Source organism: Abramis brama, assembly GCF_963993115.1.
Source record: "Abramis brama genome assembly, chromosome: 17".
Lineage (NCBI taxonomy): Eukaryota > Metazoa > Chordata > Actinopteri > Cypriniformes > Leuciscidae > Abramis > Abramis brama.
This window is the reverse complement of record NC_139979.1, coordinates 14,294,847-14,321,461: the sequence shown is the minus strand read 5'-3', so window position 1 is coordinate 14,321,461 and position 26,615 is coordinate 14,294,847. Positions and strand designations below refer to the sequence as shown.

General features: G+C 36.7%; 4 protein-coding genes across 4 annotated transcripts; 2 read left to right on the top strand and 2 right to left on the bottom strand.

Annotated features, from left to right (window-relative positions):
• The first annotated feature begins 259 nt into the window (after nucleotides 1-259).
• tmod4 (tropomodulin 4 (muscle)) lies at nucleotides 260-10,459 on the top strand. The gene is made up of 10 exons (XM_084089061.1): nucleotides 260-418; nucleotides 3,989-4,151; nucleotides 5,228-5,384; nucleotides 5,627-5,749; nucleotides 8,282-8,374; nucleotides 8,524-8,654; nucleotides 8,818-8,925; nucleotides 9,743-9,886; nucleotides 9,975-10,119; nucleotides 10,233-10,459. The coding sequence occupies exons 2-10, from the start codon at nucleotides 4,044-4,046 to the stop codon at nucleotides 10,253-10,255; spliced, it is 1,032 nt and encodes a 343-aa protein (XP_083945187.1). The 5' UTR covers nucleotides 260-418; nucleotides 3,989-4,043; the 3' UTR covers nucleotides 10,256-10,459.
• A 1,480-nt stretch (nucleotides 10,460-11,939) lies between these two features.
• On the bottom strand, nucleotides 11,940-14,817 carry scnm1 (sodium channel modifier 1). The gene is made up of 8 exons (XM_084089681.1): nucleotides 14,440-14,817; nucleotides 14,273-14,343; nucleotides 14,094-14,182; nucleotides 13,924-14,018; nucleotides 13,555-13,655; nucleotides 12,948-13,069; nucleotides 12,716-12,851; nucleotides 11,940-12,362 (listed from the first exon to the last, which is right to left on the bottom strand). Exons 1-8 carry the CDS (start codon nucleotides 14,488-14,490, stop codon nucleotides 12,251-12,253), a joined length of 777 nt encoding a protein of 258 aa, XP_083945807.1. The 5' UTR covers nucleotides 14,491-14,817; the 3' UTR covers nucleotides 11,940-12,250.
• An 894-nt stretch (nucleotides 14,818-15,711) lies between these two features.
• Nucleotides 15,712-17,404, top strand: lysmd1 (LysM, putative peptidoglycan-binding, domain containing 1; the record flags this gene model as incomplete). The annotated part of the gene is made up of 3 exons (XM_084089682.1): nucleotides 15,712-15,891; nucleotides 16,002-16,312; nucleotides 16,628-17,404. 3 exons carry the CDS (start codon nucleotides 15,712-15,714, stop codon nucleotides 16,773-16,775), a joined length of 639 nt encoding a protein of 212 aa, XP_083945808.1. The 3' UTR covers nucleotides 16,776-17,404.
• A 214-nt stretch (nucleotides 17,405-17,618) lies between these two features.
• tnfaip8l2b (tumor necrosis factor, alpha-induced protein 8-like 2b) lies at nucleotides 17,619-25,223 on the bottom strand. Its single transcript, XM_084089683.1, has 3 exons — nucleotides 25,012-25,223; nucleotides 21,030-21,349; nucleotides 17,619-19,138 (listed from the first exon to the last, which is right to left on the bottom strand). Exons 2-3 carry the CDS (start codon nucleotides 21,345-21,347, stop codon nucleotides 18,896-18,898), a joined length of 561 nt encoding a protein of 186 aa, XP_083945809.1. The 5' UTR covers nucleotides 21,348-21,349; nucleotides 25,012-25,223; the 3' UTR covers nucleotides 17,619-18,895.
• Between the last annotated feature and the right edge of the window lie 1,392 nt (nucleotides 25,224-26,615).

Here is a 26,615-nt window from a genome sequence, read left to right as displayed (position 1 = left end):
TGGGGTCTCTCTTACTTGCAATACCGCGTCTATACCCTAGAGGTCAGTCCTATCTAGCAAAATGTAACACTTTTAATGAGTAAACCTGAGTTAATGAAACAGATGAACTCTTTCTCTCTCTCTCTCTCTCTCTCTCTCTCTCTCTCTCTCTCTCTCTCTCTCTCTCTCTCTCTCTCATAGTCACTAATCTCTCAAAGCCAAAATAATGAAATGCTGACCTCATGAAGAGTAACCCGTATCCCTGTCTCGGCTCCACCCAGAGAGCAGGCGAGTTATCGGGGGACAGACAGCGAAGAAGGGAGGGCTTTAGGGGGGGAAATACTACCGGGGAAGGAGGGGGAGAGCGAGGGGCTATTCTCTGATTTCAAACATACAGTGTCTGTACAGAAGATCCCAGCAGCTCTGAGTCCTAGTGAGGGTAGGTAATCTGTGTCTGTGTGTCTCTTCTAGCAACAGAACCACATATTTATGAGCTTTTAAACTTCATAGGCTTTTATTTTTATGTCTATTTCAGTGTACAATAAACGCATTGTTGCATTCAGCTTCTAAATGCATGAATTATTATTTGTATTGTGTTGAAGCAATCAGTTAATGGATACCCAGTGAGTGGTTCGTGGTGTATTATTATTAGAGTACTGTTATCAGAGTAGTTAGAGACTAGATCTAGTTAGATTAGTTGGGTTAATTTAAATTTTTATGTTAGAGTAAGGCTTTGTGTTCTCCAGGGTCTCCCTGCATGCACCTGTTGATTTGAGGTTTTATCAAAACAATCTTTCTTTTATTAAAAATGTCAGTCTTGTTTAATGCCTGCTGATTGTCATCCTTCTATGTAATATTTTTTTCATATATATATTTTTGTTTTCAAAACAGCCATTATTTTCCCAGCTGGCAGTGCTACTGCACACGGTAGCTTTGCAAGCGGAGAGGATTTATGCAGCTGGAAGTAGCTGACTTGTGAAGCTAAAATTAATCTGAGGTTGATTTGGAATTTTACACTTGGGTGGTTAGACTTGGTGAAGTCAACCTACAAATAGTGTGAAGTCTTATGAGCTGTGTGTCAGCTGGAAAATGCTCCCAATAAAAGAGTCTATGAATAAACTGTGAATCTGAATAAGAAGGTTGTTTGCTGCATGTCAGAAGAGTTCTGGACACTTTTTTTCTGGTGGATGATATGTATCTGATGTGTCAGTGCTCGATATTTGTTCTGCGTCCTTTTGAAGTACCAGAGGGGGAACTGGGTTTCTGAGACCGAACCAAAGTTTTTGCCATATGGACGATAATAACTTTGTGGCCTCTGGAAGGAGAGCAGTCAAAAGAGTCAGGTTGCTTTTGGAGATGCCTTCAGTCAGTTTGAAGGACAGATTTAAAGTTATTTGCCATGTTGTACAAGAAAAAAAAAATTAGAAACAAGAAAGGACTATAAATAAAGGCGGGTTTCACTACAGTCACTTCCCAAAGATCCTTTCAGTGAACAGTTCTTAAAAGAACAATTTTTTATTTATTTCTTGGTGTGAAGATTTTAACCTTTTTTTTAACCTTTTGTGCAATGGAAAGTTTCCATGGATGTTAAAGGTTCTCCGTGGAACCATGGATGCTAATAAAGAATTTTATTTTCAAGAGTTTGGAAGTTCTGCCTACATTCCATGAAGAACCTTTAACATCCACAGAACTTTCCATTGCATAAAAGGTTCTTTAGATTTGTTTAAATGTTCTTCACACTATAGGAAAAAAATGGTCCGTTTAAGAATTGTTCACTGAAATGTTCTTCTATGGCATCGCTGCAAACAATAACAACAACAAAAAACCTTTGGAACCTTTATTTTAAAGTGTAGTTCTGTCAATATTGTTTTTCTGTCTGTTTTTTTGGAATTTAATCACTTAAACAGTTCAGTAAACATGCCCATCTGATTTTTTTTTGTTTGATTTGCCATTTAATCATTATAATAGTTATAATTTGAACACTATATTAAAACAACTTTAAAATGATATCTGTAACACACATATCAATTCAACAGAACAGTTACTTTACCAACTAAAATTAAATTGAATTAAAGAAATATTTTCTCCATTTGGAAATGTCGAATGTTAGCTGGTGCCTTGCAACAGTGAAATAACAAGGATTCCATGTTGAAGGACTAATTTAAAAGACCCTCTTCACAACCAGCGGGCCTGAACAGGTGAAACTCAGCTAATATTATTTAGGCTTGAGTTGGTGTCACTTAAGAGTTGAGAGAACAGGTGTGCGGGACTGGCAGACAGCCGCTTATTTTTCTTGCACAACACAAAAAAGATGACACCTGGTCAACAGAAGGCATGCTTTTGGCCTGTATGTTTATTGTAAGACTGAAGAGACAATAGTTAATAGCTATTTATAATCCCTGAGCTGTCAATCTTCTAGACTGACAGGTTCCTGAAAGACTGGTGTCAGACGCATTGTCCATTTCTGAGGGCAAGGTCATTTAGAAGATAGTTAATGTCATTAACCTTTGTTTAAAACTGAGATTGTATTAAACTTAAGTTAGATATATGAATTCAGAGAAATGTATCTGCTGTAAAGTGCTTTGGTAGAATATGTTCAGTACTAGCACGGAGTCTTTACCATTAGTCCAGCTAAAGACAAATTAGTTAGTTATATATAACAAAATATGAAAAACAATTCTGCTAATGATTAATAATTATTCTTAAAATGGGGTGAGGACTGAGTTTTGTGATGTAATGATTAGTAAACTTATACCACATGATTTAGTAAACTTGTATCACATGCAAATGTGGTGGATTGATTGATGTCTACAATATTTCTTTTTTTTTCTTCTGTTTTTAGCTCTCTGATCCTGTGTTTGTGTCACTGGCTTTACAAATTAGAGCCATGCTACTCTGGTCTAACACCTCTGATAGACAGACAACCACAAATACACACCCAAAAAACAAACACAAAAACACATTTGTTTTTTTTAGATTCTTCCCATAATATAACATTAGTGCTCTATATAACTAATCTGCTAATTACTTTACTACATTTATGTCATTATGTAGCAAGTATCAGGAGTGTATGTTCATGAAAGTGTGGAACATAACAGATCTGTGTGATTCATTGTGTGAAATTTAGCAGTAATGTTGATTAGCATATATTTAGATCATGACCTTGTTGGTCTCCAAATGGTTTTACTACATGATTGTAAACATTGATCGCCGATCTTAAAAAAAGTAATTTGATTAGAAATATTTACATATCAAAAGCATTTGAATGATTACAATCAAACATTTTTGGAGAGCTTTAGCTTTTTTTAAGTTAAGACAAATAAATTGTATCTAGATACAGATGGGTTAGTTTAGGTCTGTTACACAACATGTTAGTCTGTATTGTCTAGTTTGTGTTGCAGATCTAGTTTGGGTGTGGTGGTCTGAAACTGTTGACTAGCCCATGACTCTATCAGCCTGTTTAACAGGCGGCCACCTTCACATGAGTGTGAGCCAGTGATAACTCCTCACAATTCTAACCTTCTCCTCCTTACTGTAACCCAAAACCCAAGCGTTACTGTTGAGGGACTAAAAATAGATAAGATTCTCTCTGTCTCTGTGCCTTGGAATCAAAAAGCAGTGAGTTCTTTCCTCATGTCCCTTATGATCTTAGATGGTGTTGTCAGAAAGGCATATCTCTGTTCCCAAGTACACTGTACCCTCAGACCCTCAAAAGCTCTTCCTGTACACAAATGCTAGCCTTGTCCTTTTAATTCAGCTGGGCTTTGTGGCATTTAACAATGTAAGCAGTTCCCAATCGTGGACTTTCAGTGTCTGGCTCTTTTGGCCAGGCTGAAAGTGACTTGGACTGGAAATCAGGTTTTCCCATTCATTCTCAACTTCTACAGAAAGCTTTGAGGGACTGAATAAAGCAAGCAGCCATTCTTGTGCCTTATTTGCAAGCCAAATATATTAAAACTAGTTGTTTTTTTGTGCAAGTTTCTGGCTTAAACTTTTATTTCTCTCTCAGGGCCCGCTGTCTCTGGGCGAGCTGTGTGAATTGAGAGTACCAACAAGCATCAAGCATGTCTAAGAGCGATCCCCGAGACATTGACGAGGATGCCATCCTCAAGGGCCTCAGCGCAGAGGAGCTGGAGAAGCTGGATTATGAACTACAGGAGATGGACCCTGAGGTACTATGCCGTGCAACTCTTTAAATCATAGCTAGCTAGGTGTCGTTTGAGTATATTACAGACCTTTTGTATAAGCAATTAAAAGGTTTTGCCACATGCAACTGTTTGACATCAGTTGTAGACGAGATGAGAAAATATATGACCAAAGAGAAAAACCCCACTGTTTTTCAACAACTCGGTAGTGCCATGTACATGGACTCTTGCAAATAAAGGTTTTTATTGGCATCGATGGTTCCATGAAGAACCTTAAACATCCATGGAATCTTTCGATTGCACAAAAAGGTTCTTTATAGTGGAGAAAGGTTCTTTGGGGAACCAAAAATGGTCCTTATATAGCTTTGCTGCAAAAAAATGGCATTTTTAAGTGGATTACATATTTGAGTTCAGCCAAAAAACTAATTTAAATCAATAAACAAATGAATGAATGAATAAATTAACAAACGAAACAAATTTTCGCAAAATAAGGTGAACCTCGAGACACAAGATTGCACCAGATGCTTTGCATAAAACAAGAAAAAAAAGAGCCTGCAGTGTGATACGAGAGACATGAAACTAGCACTGTTTCAGCGGAACAGCAATGTTATGTGCAACAGCAAATATTCTGAAATATGTGACCGCTGAATGCAGTGTTTGACCAATCAGAGTCAAGTATTCCAGAGATCTGCAAAATAAATAAGCATAATTGCTGCTGAATTTGACAATGATTTGTCATGCATTTTTGTTTTAATTAAAAAAAGAGCAGCTTTGGCATTTTGAAAATAAATTTTGTGTCCCATTGAAAAAAAAAAAAGTCCTGCGATTTTGTAATGACATGGGGTGAGTAGATGATGACGGAATTTTCTGTTTAAAACAAATGATTCTATGTGAATAGGTGATTTCTAGTTGCAGAAATCATTTTAAACTTTTTTACATACACAAAGGGTTCAATTTAATTATTAAACATAGCCTACTTTTTATTGAAGTTAAAATTAGCTCAAAATTCTACAGGAGCACACCTCATTTGTAAACAGCACACACATGCAGGAAAGTGTAGCAATGATGGTTTTAAAATTCACACACTTCTCTGGACCTTTCAGAATGCCATGCTCCCAGCCGGTTACCGCCAGCGTGACCAGACCAAGAAAAGTCCCACAGGCCCCTTTGATCGCTTCGCCCTGATGGATTACCTGGAGAAGGAGGCCATTGAACACAAGGACAGGGATGATCTGGTACCCTTTACAAGGGAGAAGAGAGGTACCACCACCATTGGACTGATAGTAACATTGCAACATAATAGCATAGCAACAGTTAACATAACATAACTTAGTAAACACACATGCTTTGAGATACTCAACTGACACGTGCATAGAGAATAAAGGCAGCTTCTTAATTATTACAACATTTATTCATTTTAAATTATTATTTATTATAAGCATGTATCATTTTATCTGTAAATGATTATAGTGAGCATTTCTCTTTCTCTCTGTTGTCTGTAGGTAAAGCCTTTGTCCCTAAACCAGGGTCAGGACAAATCCCTGTGGAGGAACAGATCACTTTGGAACCTGAGCTGGAGGAAGCATTGAGGAATGCAACAGATGCTGAAATGTGTGACATTGCAGGTGGGCATCACATTTCTGCTCTGTTCCTGTTGTTTCTATTCACATGACATAAACAACTGATGATATCAGGTCCAGAGTGCTCTAAAGATATGCATTACAACTCTTCTAAAACGAATCACTTGCTTTATAACCTGTAATGTCCTGTAACGGCTCTGACTGTAATCCAAATTTGGATCCTTGACTAAGGACTAGTCTTGACTAGTTGTAAACAGCTGATCATATACCCATTACATTTGTCAATCAAACCCTTTCTAATTTCATCTGCTCTATTTGTACAATCAGTGTCTCGTATGACAATTTGTTTTTGAATATATATAAAAGAACCAGCCTAGCTGACTTGTATGTGGAACTATGAATGTAGTAGGTCATGCACAGAATTATACCACGCAGTATCTATTTTCCCAAGCTCAGCAGCTCACCAAAATAAAATGACCAATGACCAACTAGTCAACGTGCAGAGATGGAGTGAAAATGTTTAGCTGCAAGTCGTCTGTAGGCTTGAAACACTCTGTGACGGTGTGTTGGTAGTATTTAACCAAACATAAATATCAGATATTTTACCGTTCCTATTAAAAGTGCAACATAACATTTTTCTTGATGTAACATAGGCTACTAAAGTGATGGAAACCGGTCACTAGTCTAATGTCCTGGTGCTGGATGTGAGCACATAATAATAAGCCTTTGGCCTTAAGGGCATTTAAAGCTGTGGACGTAGCACACATGAGTTTTGGAGCGTGTCACTGGGTGCAGATTATCCAGCAGAGCCCCTCATTCAGAACACAGTTTTAACTCTGGAACACGTCCAGTTCAGGATTAAACTGTCAATAGGGGTTTGCCTTTGGTGATTTTATGGATGAGTCTGCTTTTGCTGAGATGCAGCTAACTAGAGATTGTACAGACACAGATAGCTGTAATATTCCATTTCTTAAGGGGTCATGAATTGAGAAATCAAATTTTCCTTGATATTTTGACATTATACTGTAAAAATATCCTTGAAGTTTCAGAACTCAAATCTTCCTTGTTCCCAAGCTCCCTAAATGACTTGTTTCGGATTTTGTCTCAGTATGGCGTAATAATGCGACGAAAGACCGCCTCTGCAGAAGAAAATCAACACCTACTTCTACATCATTGCCTCTTTAGCCCCGCCCACCGATTTGCACATGTCATGTAGTAGTAAATACGAGAGAGACACAAACATAGGATTACTCCAGCAACAAAACCATAGAGATGACTCTGAGGATTACAAGACATTTTGCAGTGCCAAGTTGTGGAAAAACAGTCTTTGCATTGCCTTTCTTGTGATTCTAAGCGTGGGATCGCGTTTTTACCATGTGTCACTATTACTTTGTCTGTTACAGATTGTTTAATATGTTCTCTCTTTACTTTCATTTGACTGAAAATGATGAATGATGCATGGTACATTCATTCATAATTAGTTGGTAAAACCAAGACTTTTAAAGCATTTATAATACACATAAATGTGTAATGCTATGTAATGAGATAAACACATTTCTGTAGCATATTCGTTGTAGGTTCGGTGTAGATTTGTGGATTTTCTTCTGATTCTGGATCAGACTCTGGCTCAAACATGAATGGTGAACATCGAAAGTTGAGGCACGACCCTTCAAAATGGAGTGTTTAAAAAGAGAGGGTAAAAAAAAAAAGGATATAAAATAGCCTAATACTTCTGAATTAGGATGTTTTCGATGTAAAAATCATACTAACCTTATAGGCGGACCTCAAAGAACATTATATAAACGCACTTTTTGACCCCTTTAATTGTGCTGGTGGTTTTAATCTGGCTATTGTATCTGAAAATGGCATTCAGAGCTGTAGTATAAAGGTGAGGTCTGGTCTATCACCCAATATCAATTTTTTATCTGCTATTGCCCCACTGTTTTTGTTCACTAGTCCAGCCAGTCTGCTAATTGAAACATGGAGAGGGAGTTTTTAATGGTGGGTTTACTGGTTAGTCAGCGCCACCTGCTGTTCAACACAGTTCTCTGCAGTGCAGTTTAAATGATTTGTGCCAGTGTTTCTGAGAAGGGTCTATTGGAGATTCTCACAAGCTATTCCACGAAAAGATGATCTATAATTATATTTTTAAAAATAGTAATTTATTAAACATGTACTTATTATTTTGTTTTTTAAATAATATTAATTAAAATAATTATTTAAAATGAAATGATTAATTATGATATAATTTTAAATTATTAATTATAATTACTATTTATACATTTATCATTAAATCAAATGATTTATTAATTTTAATCTTCAACATATTATTATTATATTAAATTTTGAATTTAATTTATATTAAATATTAATAAATTGTATTATATTGTGTAATATTATTCATATTTTATATATATTTTAATATTTATAATTTCTTAACTAATAATTATGAATGATTATTATTATTATTATGTTTTTATCAAAACATATTTATATATTCACTGGCATCCTATTACAGTACTCTGAGAGTATTGTATATTTAAATCATCTACTAATGAGATGCTTATATCTTCACAGCCATCCTGGGGATGTACACGCTCATGAGCAACAAGCAATATTATGATGCCCTGAACACCACTGGCAAGATTGCAAACACAGAAGGCATCAACAGTATGTATACATACAACACATTTAACACTAAACTATTTAATGTCAACTGAAAGTTTTATATAGTGAGGTTTTTTTTAATTCTGAATGTCGCTGATATATTCACAGTAGGAACTTCTGTATCATAAGCTGGTTGGTCAATTCTCTTTTAGGTGTGGTGAAACCAGATGTGTATAAGATCTATCCTGATGAGCCTCCAAATGACACAGATGTGGAGGACACTCTCCGACGCATCCAGAAAAACGACAGCGGCCTGGAGGAGGTCAACCTCAACAACATCCCGGTAAACATGTACTGACACCTCAATAAGCATAATTATAATCACATTACAGGCTTGACATAACATTAATATTATAAACAGATTGCTCACTTACACTTTAAGTATTTGTTTTCTTGAAAACTTCTGATTAATTACCTAAATTAATGAGTGTTTATGTTGATTGTAGGACATTCCCATCCCAACCCTGAAAGAGATTTTTGAGGCGATGAAGCGCAACACATATGTGCAAATCCTCAGCATCGCTGGGACACGCAGTAATGACCCTGTGGCCTTTGTAAGTCCTGAAGCCTGCAATTCTGATGTTGTTTCATTCACTCATTCCTTTGCTTCAATCTCATATTATTCTTCCACATACAAGTCTGAAAATATATTTCAAAATATTTTAACTGTGTCTTGATCAAATACATTCTTAGTCTGTTTAAAGTTTTAAAATGCTGTAAATAAAAGTAAAAACTTTTTGAACAATTTATTGTAACTAATCAGTTTAGTAATGTTCAGATTTTTTTTTAAAGAGTGAATACTTTTTTCAACAAGGATGCATTAAATTGATCAAAAGTGACAGTAAAGGCATTTATAATGTTACAAAAGATTTCTGTTTCAAGTAAATGCTGTTTATTTGAACTTTCAAATCATCAGTTAATCCTCGAAACATGTATCCCTGTTTCCACAAAAATATTAAGCAGCACAACTGTTTTTAACATTGATAATAATAAGAAATGTTTCTTGAGCAGCTAATCAGCATATTAGAATGAATTCTGAAGGATCATGTGACACTGAAGACTTGAGTAATGATGCTGAAAATTCAGTGTTGACATCACAGGAATAACATTTAAAAAATAAATGAAAATAGAATTTTTTTTAATAACCTTTCACATTATTAATGATTTTACTGTATTTTTTGATTCAAGCCTTGGTGAGCATAAGAACAAAAACATTAAAACATCTTATCGACCTCAAACTTTTGTAGTGTTTTTCTTGACTAATGAATTCTAAATAAAATCATTGCTCAATTCTGTCTTTATCTGTATGTGCTATGAAAATGATGGTCAGTCGACATCAGTTGTTTCTCTTGATCTGTTCTTGTGAGTCAGGCTGTAGCTGAGATGTTACAGTCCAACACCACCCTGCAGAGCCTCAACATCGAGTCCAACTTCATTACTGCACAAGGCATGATGGCCGTCGCCAAGGCACTGAGAGAGAACTCCACCCTGACTGAGATTAAGATTGACAACCAAGTAAGAGGCTAAAATACTCCTGCCAAAAACATCCGATGGCATGTTTGTTTAAATCGTAAAACTAAATTGTTCATGCGAACTCCTACAGAGACAGAAACTGGGCGACTCAGTTGAGATGGAGATTGCATCCATGTTGGAGAATAACCCCAGCATCATAAAGATTGGCTATCACTTCACTCAGCAGGGCCCGCGTGCAAGAGCCGCCATAGCAATCACCAGAAACAATGACATCCGTGAGTGTGTTCTCATATTATGTTCTGAAATATTGTCTGCAGCTGAAACAGGAACATTGTTTTATTCATTACTGTTTCTACATTAAACTTTTTTGTATTCACCCCATATCCAGTTCGTCAGCAGAGAGTAAGATGAAAAGAAGATGGAGTTTAGTTCATCTAGGAGGTATCAAAGTTCTCCATGTGCACTCTTGGAGTCCTACAGACACTTCAGCAACAGCCATGACAACAGCGGCCATTGTGGATATCATTATCGCCAGCTTGATAAGACTTCATTGCTTTTTGTGGATTTCATCAAATCAAAATCTCTGATCTAATAAAATTGACCTGCTCTTTAATACCTCAGTTTGTAAACTTGAAAAGACACTAGTTACTCAGTTCAGTTTCTGCTAATATGGTGCTCCCGGCAAAGTTTTTTTTGTAAATATTTCAAATAAAATATTACAATCTATATTGTCTAATCAGACTTCAAAGTTTTGTTAAATTACAAAAGCATAATTTAATTCAGGTTTGTTCTATCAAAGCACTGACATACACTATGGTTCTAAAGTTTGGGGTTAGTATGATTTTTTTTAAAGAAAATATTATATTCAGCAAGGATGCATTAAACTGTTCACAAGTGACAGTGAAGACATGTTTATGTTACAGACATTTTTTATTGAAAATAAATGCTGTTCTTTTGAACTTTCTAATCAAAGAATTCAAAAAAAAAAAAAAAAAAAATCAACATGCATTAAATTGATCAAAAGTGACAGCAAAGATTTTATTTAAATGCTGTTTGTTTGAACTTTCTAATCATCAGTTAATCCTCAAAACATGTATCCCTGTTTCCACAAAAATATTAAGCAGCACAACTGTTTTTAACGTTGATAATAAGAAGAAAATGTTTGAGCACCAAATCAGCATATTAAAATGATTTCTGAAGGATCATGTGACACTGCGACTAAAGCAATTCTGTGAAAATTTAGCTTTGCCATCACAGGAATACATTGCATTTTAAAATATATTAAGATAGAAACACTTTTTAAATTGTAATATCTCTCAATTTTAGAATTATTGATCAAAAAAAGGCAGGCTTGGTGAGATTTCTTTCAAAAAAAGTGGGAAGTGTAAACACATAGTAAATTCACAAAGCAGATACTCTCAACAGACTCACTGTAAAAAAACAGCTTCATTAGGACTCTGTTACAATATAGATTAGATTTAGATTATGCATTATTAAATTAATAGAGGATTGAGATAAAATGATGCACGAGTCATTTCATCACTTTTATATGATTAACCTGTGCAAATGATGACCCGAACCCAGAGGCACAAAACAAATGGAACTATTCAATATCCCATGGCCGAGCTTCCTGCCCCCCCCTCCCTCCCTCCACTAACCTATTTATACACGTAGAGCACCCAGTCATGAAACCCTGGCTGATGGCTTTGAGTTACAAAGCTCCAAATATATACCGCCTTCCTCGAGGAGATTTATGCTCCTTTGGAACAGCTGCTATCCTGCTATGAAGATTCCCAAGCGTCACCAATTGACAAGTACAGTTTTTAAAGAGTTTATAAAAAGGTACAGCAGTCACAAAAGTGAATTTTCCCTTTCTGTGGGTGACTAAACTTCTCAGGTCTACTGTAGAATGTGGTCCCACTCTGCCAAGATCCCTCTGATGGCATTTGGCAAAGGAACCACAGTACGAAGCAGCCGTTTCACATTCTGTTCTCGATTTGGAACAGATTTGGACTTAATCATGCAACCAACATTCACACATGGAAAGTAAAATGATAATGATATCTGTAAAAAATACACCACATGAGATTGAACAGACTGAGGAGGTCATAACTTTATTTATTTTCTAAAACGTCCTCTATTGGGTCAGAATCAGAAAATTGTTTAAACCAGATGGCAAGTACACAGTACTAATACAATTTGCAAAATGCTAAATGCAACAGCACAAACTCTTTTCCAGAAAGAATGTCTTAAAGTTTCAACCTTATTGTATATAAAGTGGGTCACACTTAAAGATGTCATATGAGAGCTGACTATCGAGAACATTATCGTCATCTCACACACAGTTGTAGCCTGAAGCCTTTTAAGCAGTTGCTGAACTGTATGGAGCTGTTTCAGCAGAGTCTGCTATGAAGATTCACTGCAAGGAGGCAACAGAGCCGGTTCTTCTTCATCCGAGTCAAACTCGACATTCTCATCTTTCACCCATTTACCACTTCGGTCCTGCAGCCACCCTGAACTGGAATAGTGGAGTGAGGAGGGGAAAAAAAAGAGAAAAAGAGAGCGGTCACCTAAATACTGATAAATGAGTAGCATACATTTATTGAATAATCTCACTGTGATCTTAAGATTTATTTTGAATACCTACTTGTATGCTAACATCAGTGTCCATTTGCATAAAATGCTTGGACTAGTCTTACAAGTTAGTCGTCATTTTATTTTCTTCAAACTTTACGAATGGTCATAACTTTAAGTCAGTTACATAAGCGAATTGGGACACATCTACAGTCTTAACACTTTGGCTGTTTATGCAACTGGCCCCACTTCTACAGTCAGTAGTAATGCGAGCCATTGTGTGGAGTGTTGCCATACCTCTTTAATTTGAGGTAGTGGTCCAGTTCTCTACGTCTCTGCTCGGTTAGAGGTTCACAATCAGTGGAGGTCACAATGCTGGACCCCTTCTTTCTCTTCTTTGTCTCTCCTTTCCCTTCAGTCTGGCCCTGATGCACTACAGATGACAATTAACACAATGCATATGGAAAATGAAAAGGAATTATAAGCACAAAATGTATCTTGCCTTAACATAAACAGACTTTTGCTGTACCTGTTGTGCTAGTTATTGACATGGAGTCAATACTTCCTGTGCTCATGGACGTGTGAGGGTTGATATTGTTGACTTGATCATTTCCATCTTCTTGGCCGCATCCTGACGATTCCGTTCGTTCGCTTCATGAATGTAGAAAATGATAAAATAAGTGCAAAATGAAGATAAATTTGTCAAGTCACTTTCATTTATATAGTGCTTTATACAATACAGATTGTTTTAAAGCAGCTTTACCGTAATAAACAGGAACATTATGAATTCATTAAAAATTAGACAAATTCTGCTGTAAAGCACCTCTACAGAACACAATAGTGTCTTTATTAGCTCAAGTCAATTCAATGTTAATTCAGTTCAGTTCAATAACTTTGTAAAGTTCATCAATTAAGAAATAAGTTCAATTCAGCTATAAGAAGCTCTACAAAAGACAATAGTATTTTTATTAAGCTCAAGTCAGTTTATTGTTGTCGATGTTGCAAAATTCATCAGATATGAAGTGTGGTTGAGGTCAAAGAGACTAGAAAGACACAAACAGCCTAGAGAAGTCTATAAAAATTCTGACATATGGCAGCAGAAGGTTCATAAAGATGGTTCAGCTCACAGACATTACCTGGCCTTTCTGTGGCAGCTACTGTACGGAGCAGTTCTGAGTAAGGCATGATGGGTAATTTTGCGTGTTTGGCTCAGTAGAGGAGCTGAACTGGAGGGTTCCTGAGGGCAAGCAATAATGTACTGAGTACATAACCTTGTTATATCTTCATATGTACTGTACGGTCTGAAAGTCTGGGACTACACTGAAAATCCGCAAATTAAAAAATAAAACCTGGAAATAAAAATGAACAAAATTAAATCATTCTGCGCACTATTTTTAGGTCACTAATCACTGACAAAAGTGTATTATATCGGCAAAATAAAAGACAGAGGGATAGATTTTTGGATACCACTGCATAAACTGATTGAAGAAAATGCATTCAGACACCTGTCGATCATCTTCTGCTTTGACATAGTCTTGATGCCGCCTTTTATCAATTTCACGTTGCAGTTTATTCTTTTTGCCGTAGAACCATTTCATTCCTATAAATGAACAAAGAGGACTTAAATCCTGAATGCCAGTTTATACAGAGGCTGAGTAAATGTGTAGAATTTTACCTTCAAGATGTCGCTTTCCCTTCCTGTGCACCATGAGCATATCAACAGTGTCAAATACAGGACGGTGAGAACACACAAGGCAGCTGTATCTACAATGAGGAAAAACATTACTTAGTGAATGGGATAAATTCAGTCAGACTTCTTGGTGCAATTCAAACAACCAGCAATACAATAATCACCTCCCGTTTTTCATCAGAAAAGCTTCATCATCTGAGATGAAGTTTGACAGAAGATCTGCAACGCGTCGTTTCTTGTAAGAGAAAGATAGACAGAGAAAGACAGTGAGAAAAAGAAAAGGGGTTGGTGCAAATTTCACATCTTTGTCTGTTTGCTGTTTTTGTTATACCTTCAGTATATTTAGCTGACTTTGATCATCACCCTCCCGTTTGAAAGACATGTTTGGTGACTTGTAATTATACTTCTAGGAATTATAAGTAATTTATTTTTCTTATTTCTCTACAACCACCGATAAACAGTCTTACTAAAAACATCCCTTCCTTCCTGTTTATGTCTGTGGAATTGTGGGTAACGTTAGTGATGTCCGATCAATGCATGAACGAATCGTTCCTTTGAGTCAGTTCTTAAAGGGATAGTTCACCCAAAAAGGAATATTCTGTCTGTCATCGTTTACTCACCCCAAAGTTGTTCCAAACATATATGAATTTCTTATGTGGAACATAAAAGAAGATATTTTGTATCTTTCTTTTTTTTTTTTTTAACCAAACAGTTGTGGGGCACCACTGACTTCCATAGTATTTTTCCCCTCCATAATATGATGTCAATGGTGCTCCACAACTGTTTGGTTACCCATATTCTTCAAAATATCTTCCTTTGTGTTCAGCAGAAGAAAGAAATTCATACATGTTTGTAACGACTTGAAGAATATACATGAGTCATTTACATGGGTGAGTAAATGATGACAGAATTTTCATTTTTGGGTGAACTAACCATCCCTTTAAGGCTTTAACAGACGGGTAAATTCAGACTGATACGATCAGACTGATTCAGTTTTTGTCATGTCCGAAATTAGAACTGATGAATCGGTTCGCCGAAATGAGAGCAACAAGGGCGGATCTTACATTTAGCCGACGCTATGGCAACAGAAGCTAAGCTAATCTGCTAAGGGCTTGTAACAAATACGTTTTCATACGAGTGTCTGAACCTAGAATGTAAAGGCTACCGTATATGTCTCTTTAGATTATATGGTTTATGTATTGCTTAATGTTTGAATTTATAATTTTGAGGGCACCGCTGTTATTTAATCGAAACAAGTTAAAACTGTTCAAACTTATCTGGGACTAACAGTTACGCAGGACTGAATAATTATTTCTCACGGTGTAATGTATCTAACTTACTGGTTAAATGGCGTTAAATGCTTTATATCGGTTCGTAATGTCGCTTGTTGACACGTTTATTCCAATTGCGTGACAAGTAAGTTAAGTCAGGGATTGTTTATGTGAACTGCTGCAGACTTAATTTCTCCCCCATAATTTGACTAATAACAGAAGCTGGTATGAGTCCTGCCGTCTTGCGTCCAGCAGCCGCCGCCGCAGATGGTCAGCTGAAGTTCATCTTAAGTAATATTAGCTAAACTCTTGATCCCGCTGGAGCTCTGGTCATGTCCGCGGATCACTCAGCGACACAGACCGGGACACACGGCCTCCTCCGCGGCCAGCGCACCCGGTCCTACGGCAGCCTGGTGTCCTCTTCGTTATCACCCGTGAGACAAAGACGAATTGAGCACAAAGTTCAGCCCGGGGAAACTTTGCAAGGACTATCACTGAAGTATGGCGTGTCTGTAAGTAGGCTAATTAGAAAGCCGGTATTTGAGGAATAAGGTCTTTACTTTTTAAACGTTTAGTTTTTTGATAAACATAAGTTTCAATATAACTTTTAATTGCTTTACAGATGGAGCAAATCAAAAGGGAAAACAGACTGTACACAAATGATTCAATATTCCTGAAGGAGTCCCTCTTCATCCCTGTGCTGCTGACAGAGTCTGTGTCTTTCACTAATGGAGTGGAATTGACCGAGGAGGAGACAAGTCCTGCACAAACACACACAGAGATTTCTAATGAGACCCCCAAAAGCCAAACAGACTCCAGCAGATGTGAAGCGAATGCTGATCTGTCACCGGTGGAGTACCTGAAAAAAATAGACAGCTTGATCAGTCAGTCAAAACAAGCAGCTGTGAAGACCTGCCAGGAGGGAGAGAAACAGTAAGTTGTCAAATTATGACTGCTGACATTATTGTTGGGGTATTACAGAGTTCAGTTATTGCAATCGTTTTGTTTGCTATCGTTTTGTTTGCTGTCAAACGAGTCATTCAGCAAGTTTCAATTCAATGGAAGAACCATGAGTCATCTGACTCAGGAGGGGTTACAATGATCATCAGCTGATTCATTAAACTGGTTACCCCTATATAGAAAGCCATTATCCACCATTAAGGAATCAGTTCCGATTTCTTTTCATACGTAAAGCATAACTTTTCCAGTAATGAAATCACCGAAAATTTTTACTTTGGCATTTTAAAGGATCTCTACTATGGAGCAACTCCGTCACAGCAATCTGAAGTCCCACACCGTATCCTCCCAGCAGGCCACATTGGGAGCTGTTCCCATTACCATCACCAGACGGACCAGGAATTTGAGGGATAGGGAGGATGAATTCTTCCAGCTCTGATGTAGGCTTTTATTCTGGTGTAGGACTCTTCTGACTGATTTCTTTTTTCTTTTTCTTTTTTTGTATAAATGGAATGTTTTAGAGGGCTCCCTCTTCTGGTTTCATGCCTTTAGAATGTGATGGACATTGCTGGAGTGATTTGCAATAGTCCTGTTTTTATAAAAAAGCTACCAGCTTTAGACATGCACACATATTAGCACTGTAAAAGCACAAGCCTGATGCCTAAAAGTAATAATGTAAATTATAATTCTGCTGTAACCAAAGTAATGGTGGACAGGTTTAGGTGTGATGTGGACTACTGCATTTGAGGAAAAGAAATCAGGAATGTTGCTTAAAAAATAGTTCTAATTTACTAATTGATATTTAATGCTACCTCACAAATAACTGATAGAAGTAGGCTACTAGTTTTAGGAATATTGAATAAGTATTTGGGAATGTGCCATTGGACATCTGCATCTTTTAATGCATAGTTTTGCACTGCAGTGCTTCATTTTCTGTTTTTTTTCTTCACCTTTGTTCTTTTCCTGGACCAGTTCGTGATTTGCATTAGTGATTTGTGAATGCAACGCCCCACAGGAAATCAATGTAATATGAAACAGATTAAATGCCATAAATGCCATAAACACAAACTGATCTTGGTCTTTTAACCTGGTCTTTGAAATCTTGAGTGGTAATCAGTGTACGTAAAGATGATCTAATGGTACGTTTACATGACAACAATGTACTAAAAATGGAAACGTTTTTTCATTTGCGTATCTTTTTCAAAATCTTGCGTTTTTTTAAAAGTTAGCTTTTTCAGACCCCCAAAATGCTGTTGTTGTGTAAATGAATGGCCAAAACACATACAAAATTCCAGTTTTTAATTGAAAACGTGAAACGTGTCGTGAAAACGGCCCCTAAGTTGTAACTGAACTAAAGCATACATTGTGTTTATTCAGTTAATGTAACAACTGAATTGCAGCATTCCATCAATCATGTGCGTTTCTAACCCAAAACACTTTTAGACGTTGATTGCATGTTCATATTAGGGTGTGAATTATGACTTCGAATGTTTTCAAAACAACAAAATGTAGTCATACATTTACAATACAAATACATTATAGTAGCTTACAGTTAAAATTGTGTAAATTATTACAATTTAAAATAACATTTCTGTTTTTAATATATTTTAAAATGTAATGCATTCCTGTGATGGTAAAGCTGAATTTTCAGCAGCCAGTGATCAGACTTCAGTGTCACATGATCATTCAGTAATCATTCTACTGTTCTGACTTGGTGCTCAACTAAACAGTGATACATTTTTCCAGGATTCTTTGATGAACATAAAGTTAAACAAAGAACAGCATTTATTTAAAATATAAATATTTTGTAGCATTATAAATGACTTAACTGTCATTTTGAAAAATTTGATGCATCCTTGCTGAAAGTATTTTCTTTAAAAAACTTTTGAATGATAGTGTATTGCAACACTGAATGCAAATTACATAATAAGCCATGAGTGAGGGCTGTAAGTAAGTATTTATTTAGTAGTTGTTCCATTTTAGAACACAGCAGATCGCCCTCAGAGATGTTCATGTAAAAAATATAGTTGATGACTGTGTAGTGCCAAGCTTAGCTTTGTATATCATAGCCATAACCACAGTTTAACACTAGATGGCAGTGTGAAGAGACAAAAACGTGTTTGTGAGTAGGCTACTGGTTTTTGTTATTTTGTTGTCCAAGGAGGAGAATATTCAGCTCAAAAACAGTATTGAACATTACAGTGTGCTCTAAATTACAGCAGAGTGGCAGAACCCCAGTGGTTTATACATCATTATTAAAAAATAAGTAGTCTAGAAAACCTCCATCCAACACAGCTGGAGTCTCAGAGCTTAAAAAAAATTGTTCATATATTTTTACATTTGATCTGAGCTCGCTCAGGCTGTGGTTGCGGCTGTGTCAACACTATCAGGCCACTCAATGATCTAATATTCATTAAAGGCACAGCAACACTGTTTCAAAGGTTGAACTGAAGTTCGATGTCGTCAGTCAGTCACTTTTCGGTTGCATTGTATGCAGTTTGAGATCACGGGTGGCCCTCCATGCCAATCCTGTAAAAGTCTGTCAGTGCATCACCGTCTTCATAACGTCCCGTTCTCCAGCAGTTTGTTAAGCCCGTTGCAGATTTTGGTGAGGTGGGGTTTGAGGGGCCCGGCTGGGTTGTAAAGCTGGGTGAGGAGCTCAGGGTCAGCGTAATGGTTGAAGACGTGATTGATGCGTCCGTGGGATTTTTGTGTGAGGTGAGTATTAACAAGCTTCAGAAGCATGTCCCTACTTTCTTTCAGGATCCCTGACATAACCGCCTTGTCAAATGTGAAATCTACCTGAAAAGGGAAAGAAGAGACTTTAGTGAGCATAAAGTACAAAACTGGTTACAAATATGGCTTTGTTTAGAACTGCACCACTTGATTTGTTAAAAAAGCTGGAATTCTTTGGCACTTAATGATCAATTGACAAATAATTAATTAACAAATCAATCAGTCAATTGATTCTGTAATTACTGTAAAAGAAAAGTATTATCTTATATCATATCACATCACATCATATCAATCTTATCCTATCCCCACTATGCCAGAAAGTGGCACCCAAAACGTAATCATTTCCCAGATGTTACATGAGTTGTCAATGGTCAAAACTGTCAAATGGTCAACATTTTTGTCAATGTTTTAAATACTGTGATTAGAAATGGCTTGTTCTGTTCTATTCTATTCTATTCTATTCTATTCTATTCTATTCTATTCTATTCTATTCTATTCACTGTTGACCCAAAAAGTAATCATATAATTTCCCAGATGTTAGTTGTTAAATTTCTGGAGAGCCTAAACTTTAGATTGTTCATTTAATTGTTTTACCACCTTATTCCGTGCCAATATATATACAGGGGTTGGACAATGAAACTTAAAAACCTGGTTTTAGACCACATCATTTATTAGTATGGTGTAGGGCCTACTTTTTTAGCCAGTACAGCACCACTTTATCTTGGGAATGACATATATAAGTCCTGCAGAATGGCCAGAGGGATTTTGAGCTATTCCTCTTCCAGAACAGAGGCCAGGTCACTATGTTAAGCTGCTGGAGGAAAACGTTTTCTGCCTGGCTCCTCCAAAACACCTCAAAGTGGCTCAAAAATATTTAGATGTGGTGACTGTGCAGGCCATGGGAGATGTTCAATTTCACTTTCATGTTCATCAAACCATTCTATCACAAGTCTTGCTGTGTGTATTGGTGCCTTATCATACTAATACACGGCACACCCTTTAGGGTAAAATGTCTGAACCATTAGGTGCACATGGTCCTCCAGAATGGTTCGGTAGTCCTTGGCAGTGACATTCGCATCAAGCACAGTGTACTATAGGGAATGCCATGATATTGCAGCCCAAACCATCACTGATCCACCCATGCTTAACTCTGGGCAGCAACTGTCTGGGCATTTAGCCACTTTGGGGCTTCTCCACACTCTAACTACAGATATGGAAAAGACAGTGAAGGTGGACTCATCAGAGAACATACATGTCTCACATTGTCCACAGCCCAAGATTTGCACTGTTGGCACTAATGAAACCGACATTTGACATTGGCTTGAGTGACCAAAGGTTTGGCTGTAGCAGCCCAACCATGAATATTGACTCTGTGCAGCTCCCAAATAACAGCTTTTGTGGAAACAGAAGAGTCGAGGTGCACATTTAATCCTTCAGTGAGTTGGGCAGCTGTGGTTTTATGTTTTTTTGGATACAATCCTGGTTAGTACCTGGACATCCCTTTCAGACAGCTTCCTCTTGAGTCGACAGTTACTACCTTGGATACCGTAGCTCTCGATACGCCACAAAGACTTGCTGTCCTGGTCACAGATGAGCCAGCGAGACGCACAGTCGCACACAAACAATTTGTCCTCTTTTGAACTCTGATATGTCTCCCATTATGTTGTGAAGATTGCAATATTTTATGTACAGCTGTGCTATTGCTCGGCTAATTCAACTTTCACACTCTGCTCTTACTGATGGAATGTAAAATCAGTGAAGATTGGCACATACAGAGGTGTGAAACCTCCAACACTATATCGACCAGTCTTTCAGTACATATACAGGGTTTGTTCAATGAAACTGAAACACTGGCCAATATAGTGTTGGAGGTTTCATGCCTATTAGCTACCGCTGAATTAATTTCATGGAACATAAATTCAGAAAATACTGCTCAAAGATGTTAGATGTTGTGTACCTCGTGGAAACTGATGGCTGTCATGGCTCCTTGGTGCAATTTCTTTTGGAAATTCTGGGCAAGCTTTAGCTCCTCATCACTGAATCGATTGTGCCTGAAAAGTACCGCTATCTTCACCACCACCTTTATGAGGTCTTTCACCACTTTCTGGGCCTCTGAGCGGTTCCCACTGTACTCTTTTGACACACGGTAAAGCTCATCTAGAATCTCACTGCTGGTGTCGTCGATGAACATCTGTACCACAGACTTGTTGGCCATTTGGCTCAGGATCTTTTTCTGGGCCTTGAGAGCCATGTCCTTGGAGTTGAATGACTCCATATCTTAAAAAGGAAAAGGAGAGATTAATAGTAAAGCAAGAGACTAGCATAATAACAATGTCATGTAAAATGGCATATGCAAATGACTGATATTTCTGAAATATTCCATGATTAATTGTGAATTTTCCGTAGAATTTTATATCTGTTTGTGTATTGGTAAGAGTGTCAGCCCTGGGAGAACTCCCACCATGGGGAAGTCCCCTTACAGTCTAACTTTAACACTTTCTTTTCTTCAGGGGAAAGCTCATGCCATATAGGACCTCATCATTGCCCACACATCTCATAAACAACACTAATTGTTCTCAAGACTCTCATGTTGTGTCATCATATCCAGCACTAGACTCTCGATGCTGCTCAATGTCATCCAAACATCTGTGATCAATGTGACTATAGCATTCAGTATTTCATCATGTTTAAATTTACATGATGTTGTTGTGCAGTAAAATTTAATGCAATATATTAGCTGAACTTTATGCATTTGCTGATGTAGAACACAGCATAGCTTAGGATTGCTTCACAGATCAGGAGAACGTGCAAAGACATGTATGGAAAAAAACCCTCATTGCATAGTACTAACAAGTTCCTACACGAGTCTTCAGATTGTATCAAAATACAGGCATCTATGTGCTTAAATATGTATTCATGCAATTTTGAGGTCTTACATATTTGCTACGCTATAGAGCTCTTGTCATTGTTGATTATCTTTTTGTACAGCATTTATTAAAAATTCTTTGCTAAATAGATTACAGATATACAAATGCAATAACTGCAAAGTATATTAACATGCAAATGACAAGCACTGTGGTCTTTTAAATGAATCGAGACATGCCAAAAGAGATGTCATATTTCAAAGCCGCATTAGCTCTGTTTTGCTTTTTAAATCCAATTCTGTTTATGGCGAACCAACCTGATTAAATTTTAATGCAGTTAAAGTTTCATTTCCTAATGAACTCTATTCAATTAGAGTGCATTAGAACAGCCATTACGTTCTGTGACACGGAACATCAAAACAACTACATAAATACTGATTTGAACAAATCAACATGCTGTACACTTCAGTTGAACTGTGAAAGCAGCATAATCCTAGGGTTTAACACTCACTACTTCTCATTTACTCTAATTAGAGCAAAACTGATCGGATGTCTAGTGTTTGACGATGTTTTATTTGATTTTTCAAGAAAATAGATATAAAATATAAAGTTGGTTCTGCTCTGGACTTCAAACTGTTCCTAAACATTTGATCAGATCAGGCTTATACTGGGCTTGATTTCCTTTTTTGAAGGTTTTTTACTCTACATTACCTCACTACATAGTACATACTAAAATATAGTATGAAATATATACTATTTAAAACATAATTTTAAATAAGAAACCACAGTTTGTGTGTGAATAGTCAATCATGTGCGTCAGGCAAGAGTTAATATAATTTGCTATAAAATACTAAGTATGAAATAAAAGTAATTAAATAATAATTGTAACAATTCTTTATATTTGTAAAATATTCTTTAATCTTAATATTATTTGATAAAATACATTATTTAATAAAAAAACATTTATTCATGAGTAATAATTAGTTAATAATTGAATATTAATATTATTTGATAAAATGTATTATTTAATACAATTTATTAAATAATATTATTCAGTAAATACTGTATAATTATTAAATAATTTTAAGATATTTTTTTTAGGGCCCACATGAGCTCATTCGCACCTGACAAGATGAGATATAAGTAACTTTACCTTAATTTGATTACGATTGACTTTTAATCCTAAAAAATCATCTAAGGCAATCTAAGGTCAAGCAAATTCATTCATTTTATACCTGTTCAGTTACAATCAGCTGAAATGACCATCTGTATCCACTCTCCTGATTTAAAGGTTTGTTACAGACAAGGTAAATATTTAGCATTCCTCAGATGACTTCAGCGCATAGCCTGAAGCTCTCTCTCTCTCTCTTTGTGTGTGTGTGTGTTCACATGTGTGTAAAGCCCAGGGGATTTACAGGATGTGAGGAATCATGTTGTTCTTCCAACCTAAAGACCACAGTAGTCACCCTGTCATTACAATGCAGCAAGTCACAGCACAAGCTCCAGTGACAGCACAGAAGAGACGAGTCAAAACATGCGTCTGAGATCCGCAGCCTACTCTTTGGGTTTTTTTATTCAGAGGGGTCAAACCTGACATTTACAATAAATGTATAAAAATGATAGCGTGGAAAGTCCTGTTTTAAGTGTGTGAGTGGGAGCACTGAATGGCTCTAGGCTAATTTTAAATGATTTAAAGACAGCCCTGCTGAAAAAGACTCCTGCTTAATCCAGCCTAATATAGTGTGCTGATCTTAAACTTAAACATTTTTAGATAGGCTAAGCTGGTCTTCAGATGACCTCCCTTTAAAACCAGCCAACAGATCAGCCTGGGCAATCAGGTATGACCAGTAAACCAGCATAGGCTAATGGTAATTTTATTAGAGAGAACCCTACCTAAATGATCCTAAACCAGCATGGAAAACTGGTTTATAATGATGTTCTTCATTAGCAAAAAGATAATGGTCTTTCTGATTCAACTTGACTGAGGTACCCCAGCTGGTTTATCTAGTTAAGTTGCCTGGTCAGCATACCAGAACCCCATGGGCCAGCATCCAAAACACAACATATGTGGGTCTTTTCAACCTGGTATTCTCTAATAACAGGCTTAGACTCATTATTCTGAGGAAATCATTAAAAGAATCAGGCCTTAATGTGTATGCCCATGTTTTAAATAGTTTCTATACCCATCTACACTGACATACATGTAATATGGCGAGTTTGTTGCTTGTTCTTGTGCCATGTTTTTCCCCCTCAGTATTTCCCCACAGCACATGAACAGTGAGATTTGAGTATGTGATTATGTCACATAGTGTGATTTTTTCCCCCTTATTACCCAATACAGCCCGCTTTTTTTTTTTAGTAGCATTTTTATTCTATGCACGCAGTAAAGGTCCAGTGCTGTTTTTCTTTGTAAAGTTAGTACTCATATGCATGTGTAAAACTCTCACTCAGCCTGAGAAGTTGTTTTTTAATATGATCAAACAATGTACAAACCTGTTCATAAGGGAAGTGAAACTCTGGGCTGTTTGGCACAACTTTCCCCCCAGATATTTTCAGTTAAACCCACAACGGCTTATTTCTCTTGACACACGCTGCTACAAAAAAGCTCACAATCTATCCATAGCCTGAGTTCACCAAGGTTAGGACACTGCTGACCCTGAATATGAGGCATCACACTCTTTATTTCAGTACGAGGTGTGTTTTCTTCAGATTATAACAGAGACTGGACGTTGTTTTGTTTATAAAAGGTCCAGCGGATGGAATATCAACTGTCACAATGTGTTTTAGTTGTTTAACATGGGAGTGGTTGAACAGAAAAAACAAGTTTCAACTTGACATTATTGCCTACAAACCGCCATATGTTTAAAGCAGACACTTTTAACCAAAGCAACTCTGTAAAATTAAAGTCTCTCTTGCTGTTAAAACAGAATGCTGACATCTTTTTATCATAACAACTTCTGGAAGAGTGCACCATGCCTTTAATCCACTGGAGTAAACAACATCTCGTGTACATAATCACAGAGCTCTCTAAGATGATGGAGGAGAGGGCAGAGGTCAAGACCAAGACAAACTCACCTTTTCTCTCGTTCACTCTCCCTCTTCTGTTTGAACTCTCTTTCCTCCCTGCGCGCTCAGATCAGGTGTTTGAAATCCAGCATGTGAGTGATGAAATAATCTCCTCAGACAGGTGAAATCAAAGAAAACTCCTCAACAAACTCTTTTGTGCTGTAACAAGCCCACTGTAACAAGATAATTTGACTTGTACTTCCTTGAGGAACTAAATGTATAAGACACACCCATGAGTGTGATTCTCTCTCTCTCTCTCTCTCTCTCTCCACCCTGTCAGTGTGTTAGCTGCTGACATGGTGTGTCTGCTTGCCCTAACAAGTGCAACCCTTGTAAAGAATTCAGCAGTAATCCTGGATGCGGCCCAGAGAAAGGAGAGGTTTTAGTCTCTTTGTGATCAGTAGAACTGGTATGCAGCCACAGTCATCACAAACACTGCTATGTTTCTCAATAAAATGTCCATTAACATTATTATTGGATTCAAATTGTGATATTTAATTTATTACGTTCTATATTAAAGTTATATTTTCTGTTCTGGAATGTCGCTAGCAAACAATGAGAGTGATACAAATAAGGACAATTGCCAGTAATCTTGGAAATGTGGCCAATCAGATTTGAGGACTGGACATTAAATGATAAATTATTTATATATCATTTTTTAAGAGAACTGGGGTGTGTTTTCCAGCAGACAGTGTTGTTTGCTTATTGATCAGTGTCTTGACCTTTTACGCCTACAAAACCATGACATTGTTTTGCACTGAATGACACACTCACTTTGCATGACCAGGACAGTTATTTGCTTATACACTAAAAAAACAAACAGAAATTTCATTGATTTTATGCAAACTGCATGAGGCTCAGTTCATAGATTTTCTCTTTTTACATTTATGTGCCAGCAAGGTTCAGCAATATTTTTATTATAACTTTTTTCAGTGCCATCATAATTTTTTTTGCTACTTTATGTAAAAAAAAACCCTTTATGTATAGTTTTAATTCTTTGACATTAAATCTTAATCAGAAAATGCATCATAAAAATATTACATTTTAAAACTTTGATAATAACAAAAGGGAAATGCTTCCTTTCCCACGCTGGCTTTGCATGTTCACTAGAAGCATTAAATGTTTTTTTCTTTACTTAAAAATCAAAGAATTATCCAGTGACGCATGTATATAATCACATAATATTAGTAGGCAAATTAAAAGTAATTTATATATATATATATATATCCACAAGGTTAATAATACTCACAACACAGGATACATCCTCATACACAAACATCCCTTCATAACTGAACATATTATGTTCTAAAGCAGCTGATTATTTTATATATTCCATTTCATTTTAGAGGCCTAACAACCAATTACTACACACACAGAGACTGGTGGGAGAGCTGGGTGATAACATGACATTATTTGCCCTTTTCTTGTGCAAACTTCATTGTTTATTCACAAACATTAGAAATTGCTGTACAATTAATTGATCCTGTGTCATAGAAAGACACCCTCAGGGCTAATGTCTGTGCATTAGTAATGTCCTTACTAAATATGGCTGCTTATCTGCCTGCTATCTGAATGGAAACCATCTGGACTTAAGCCCTAATGCATATAATAAT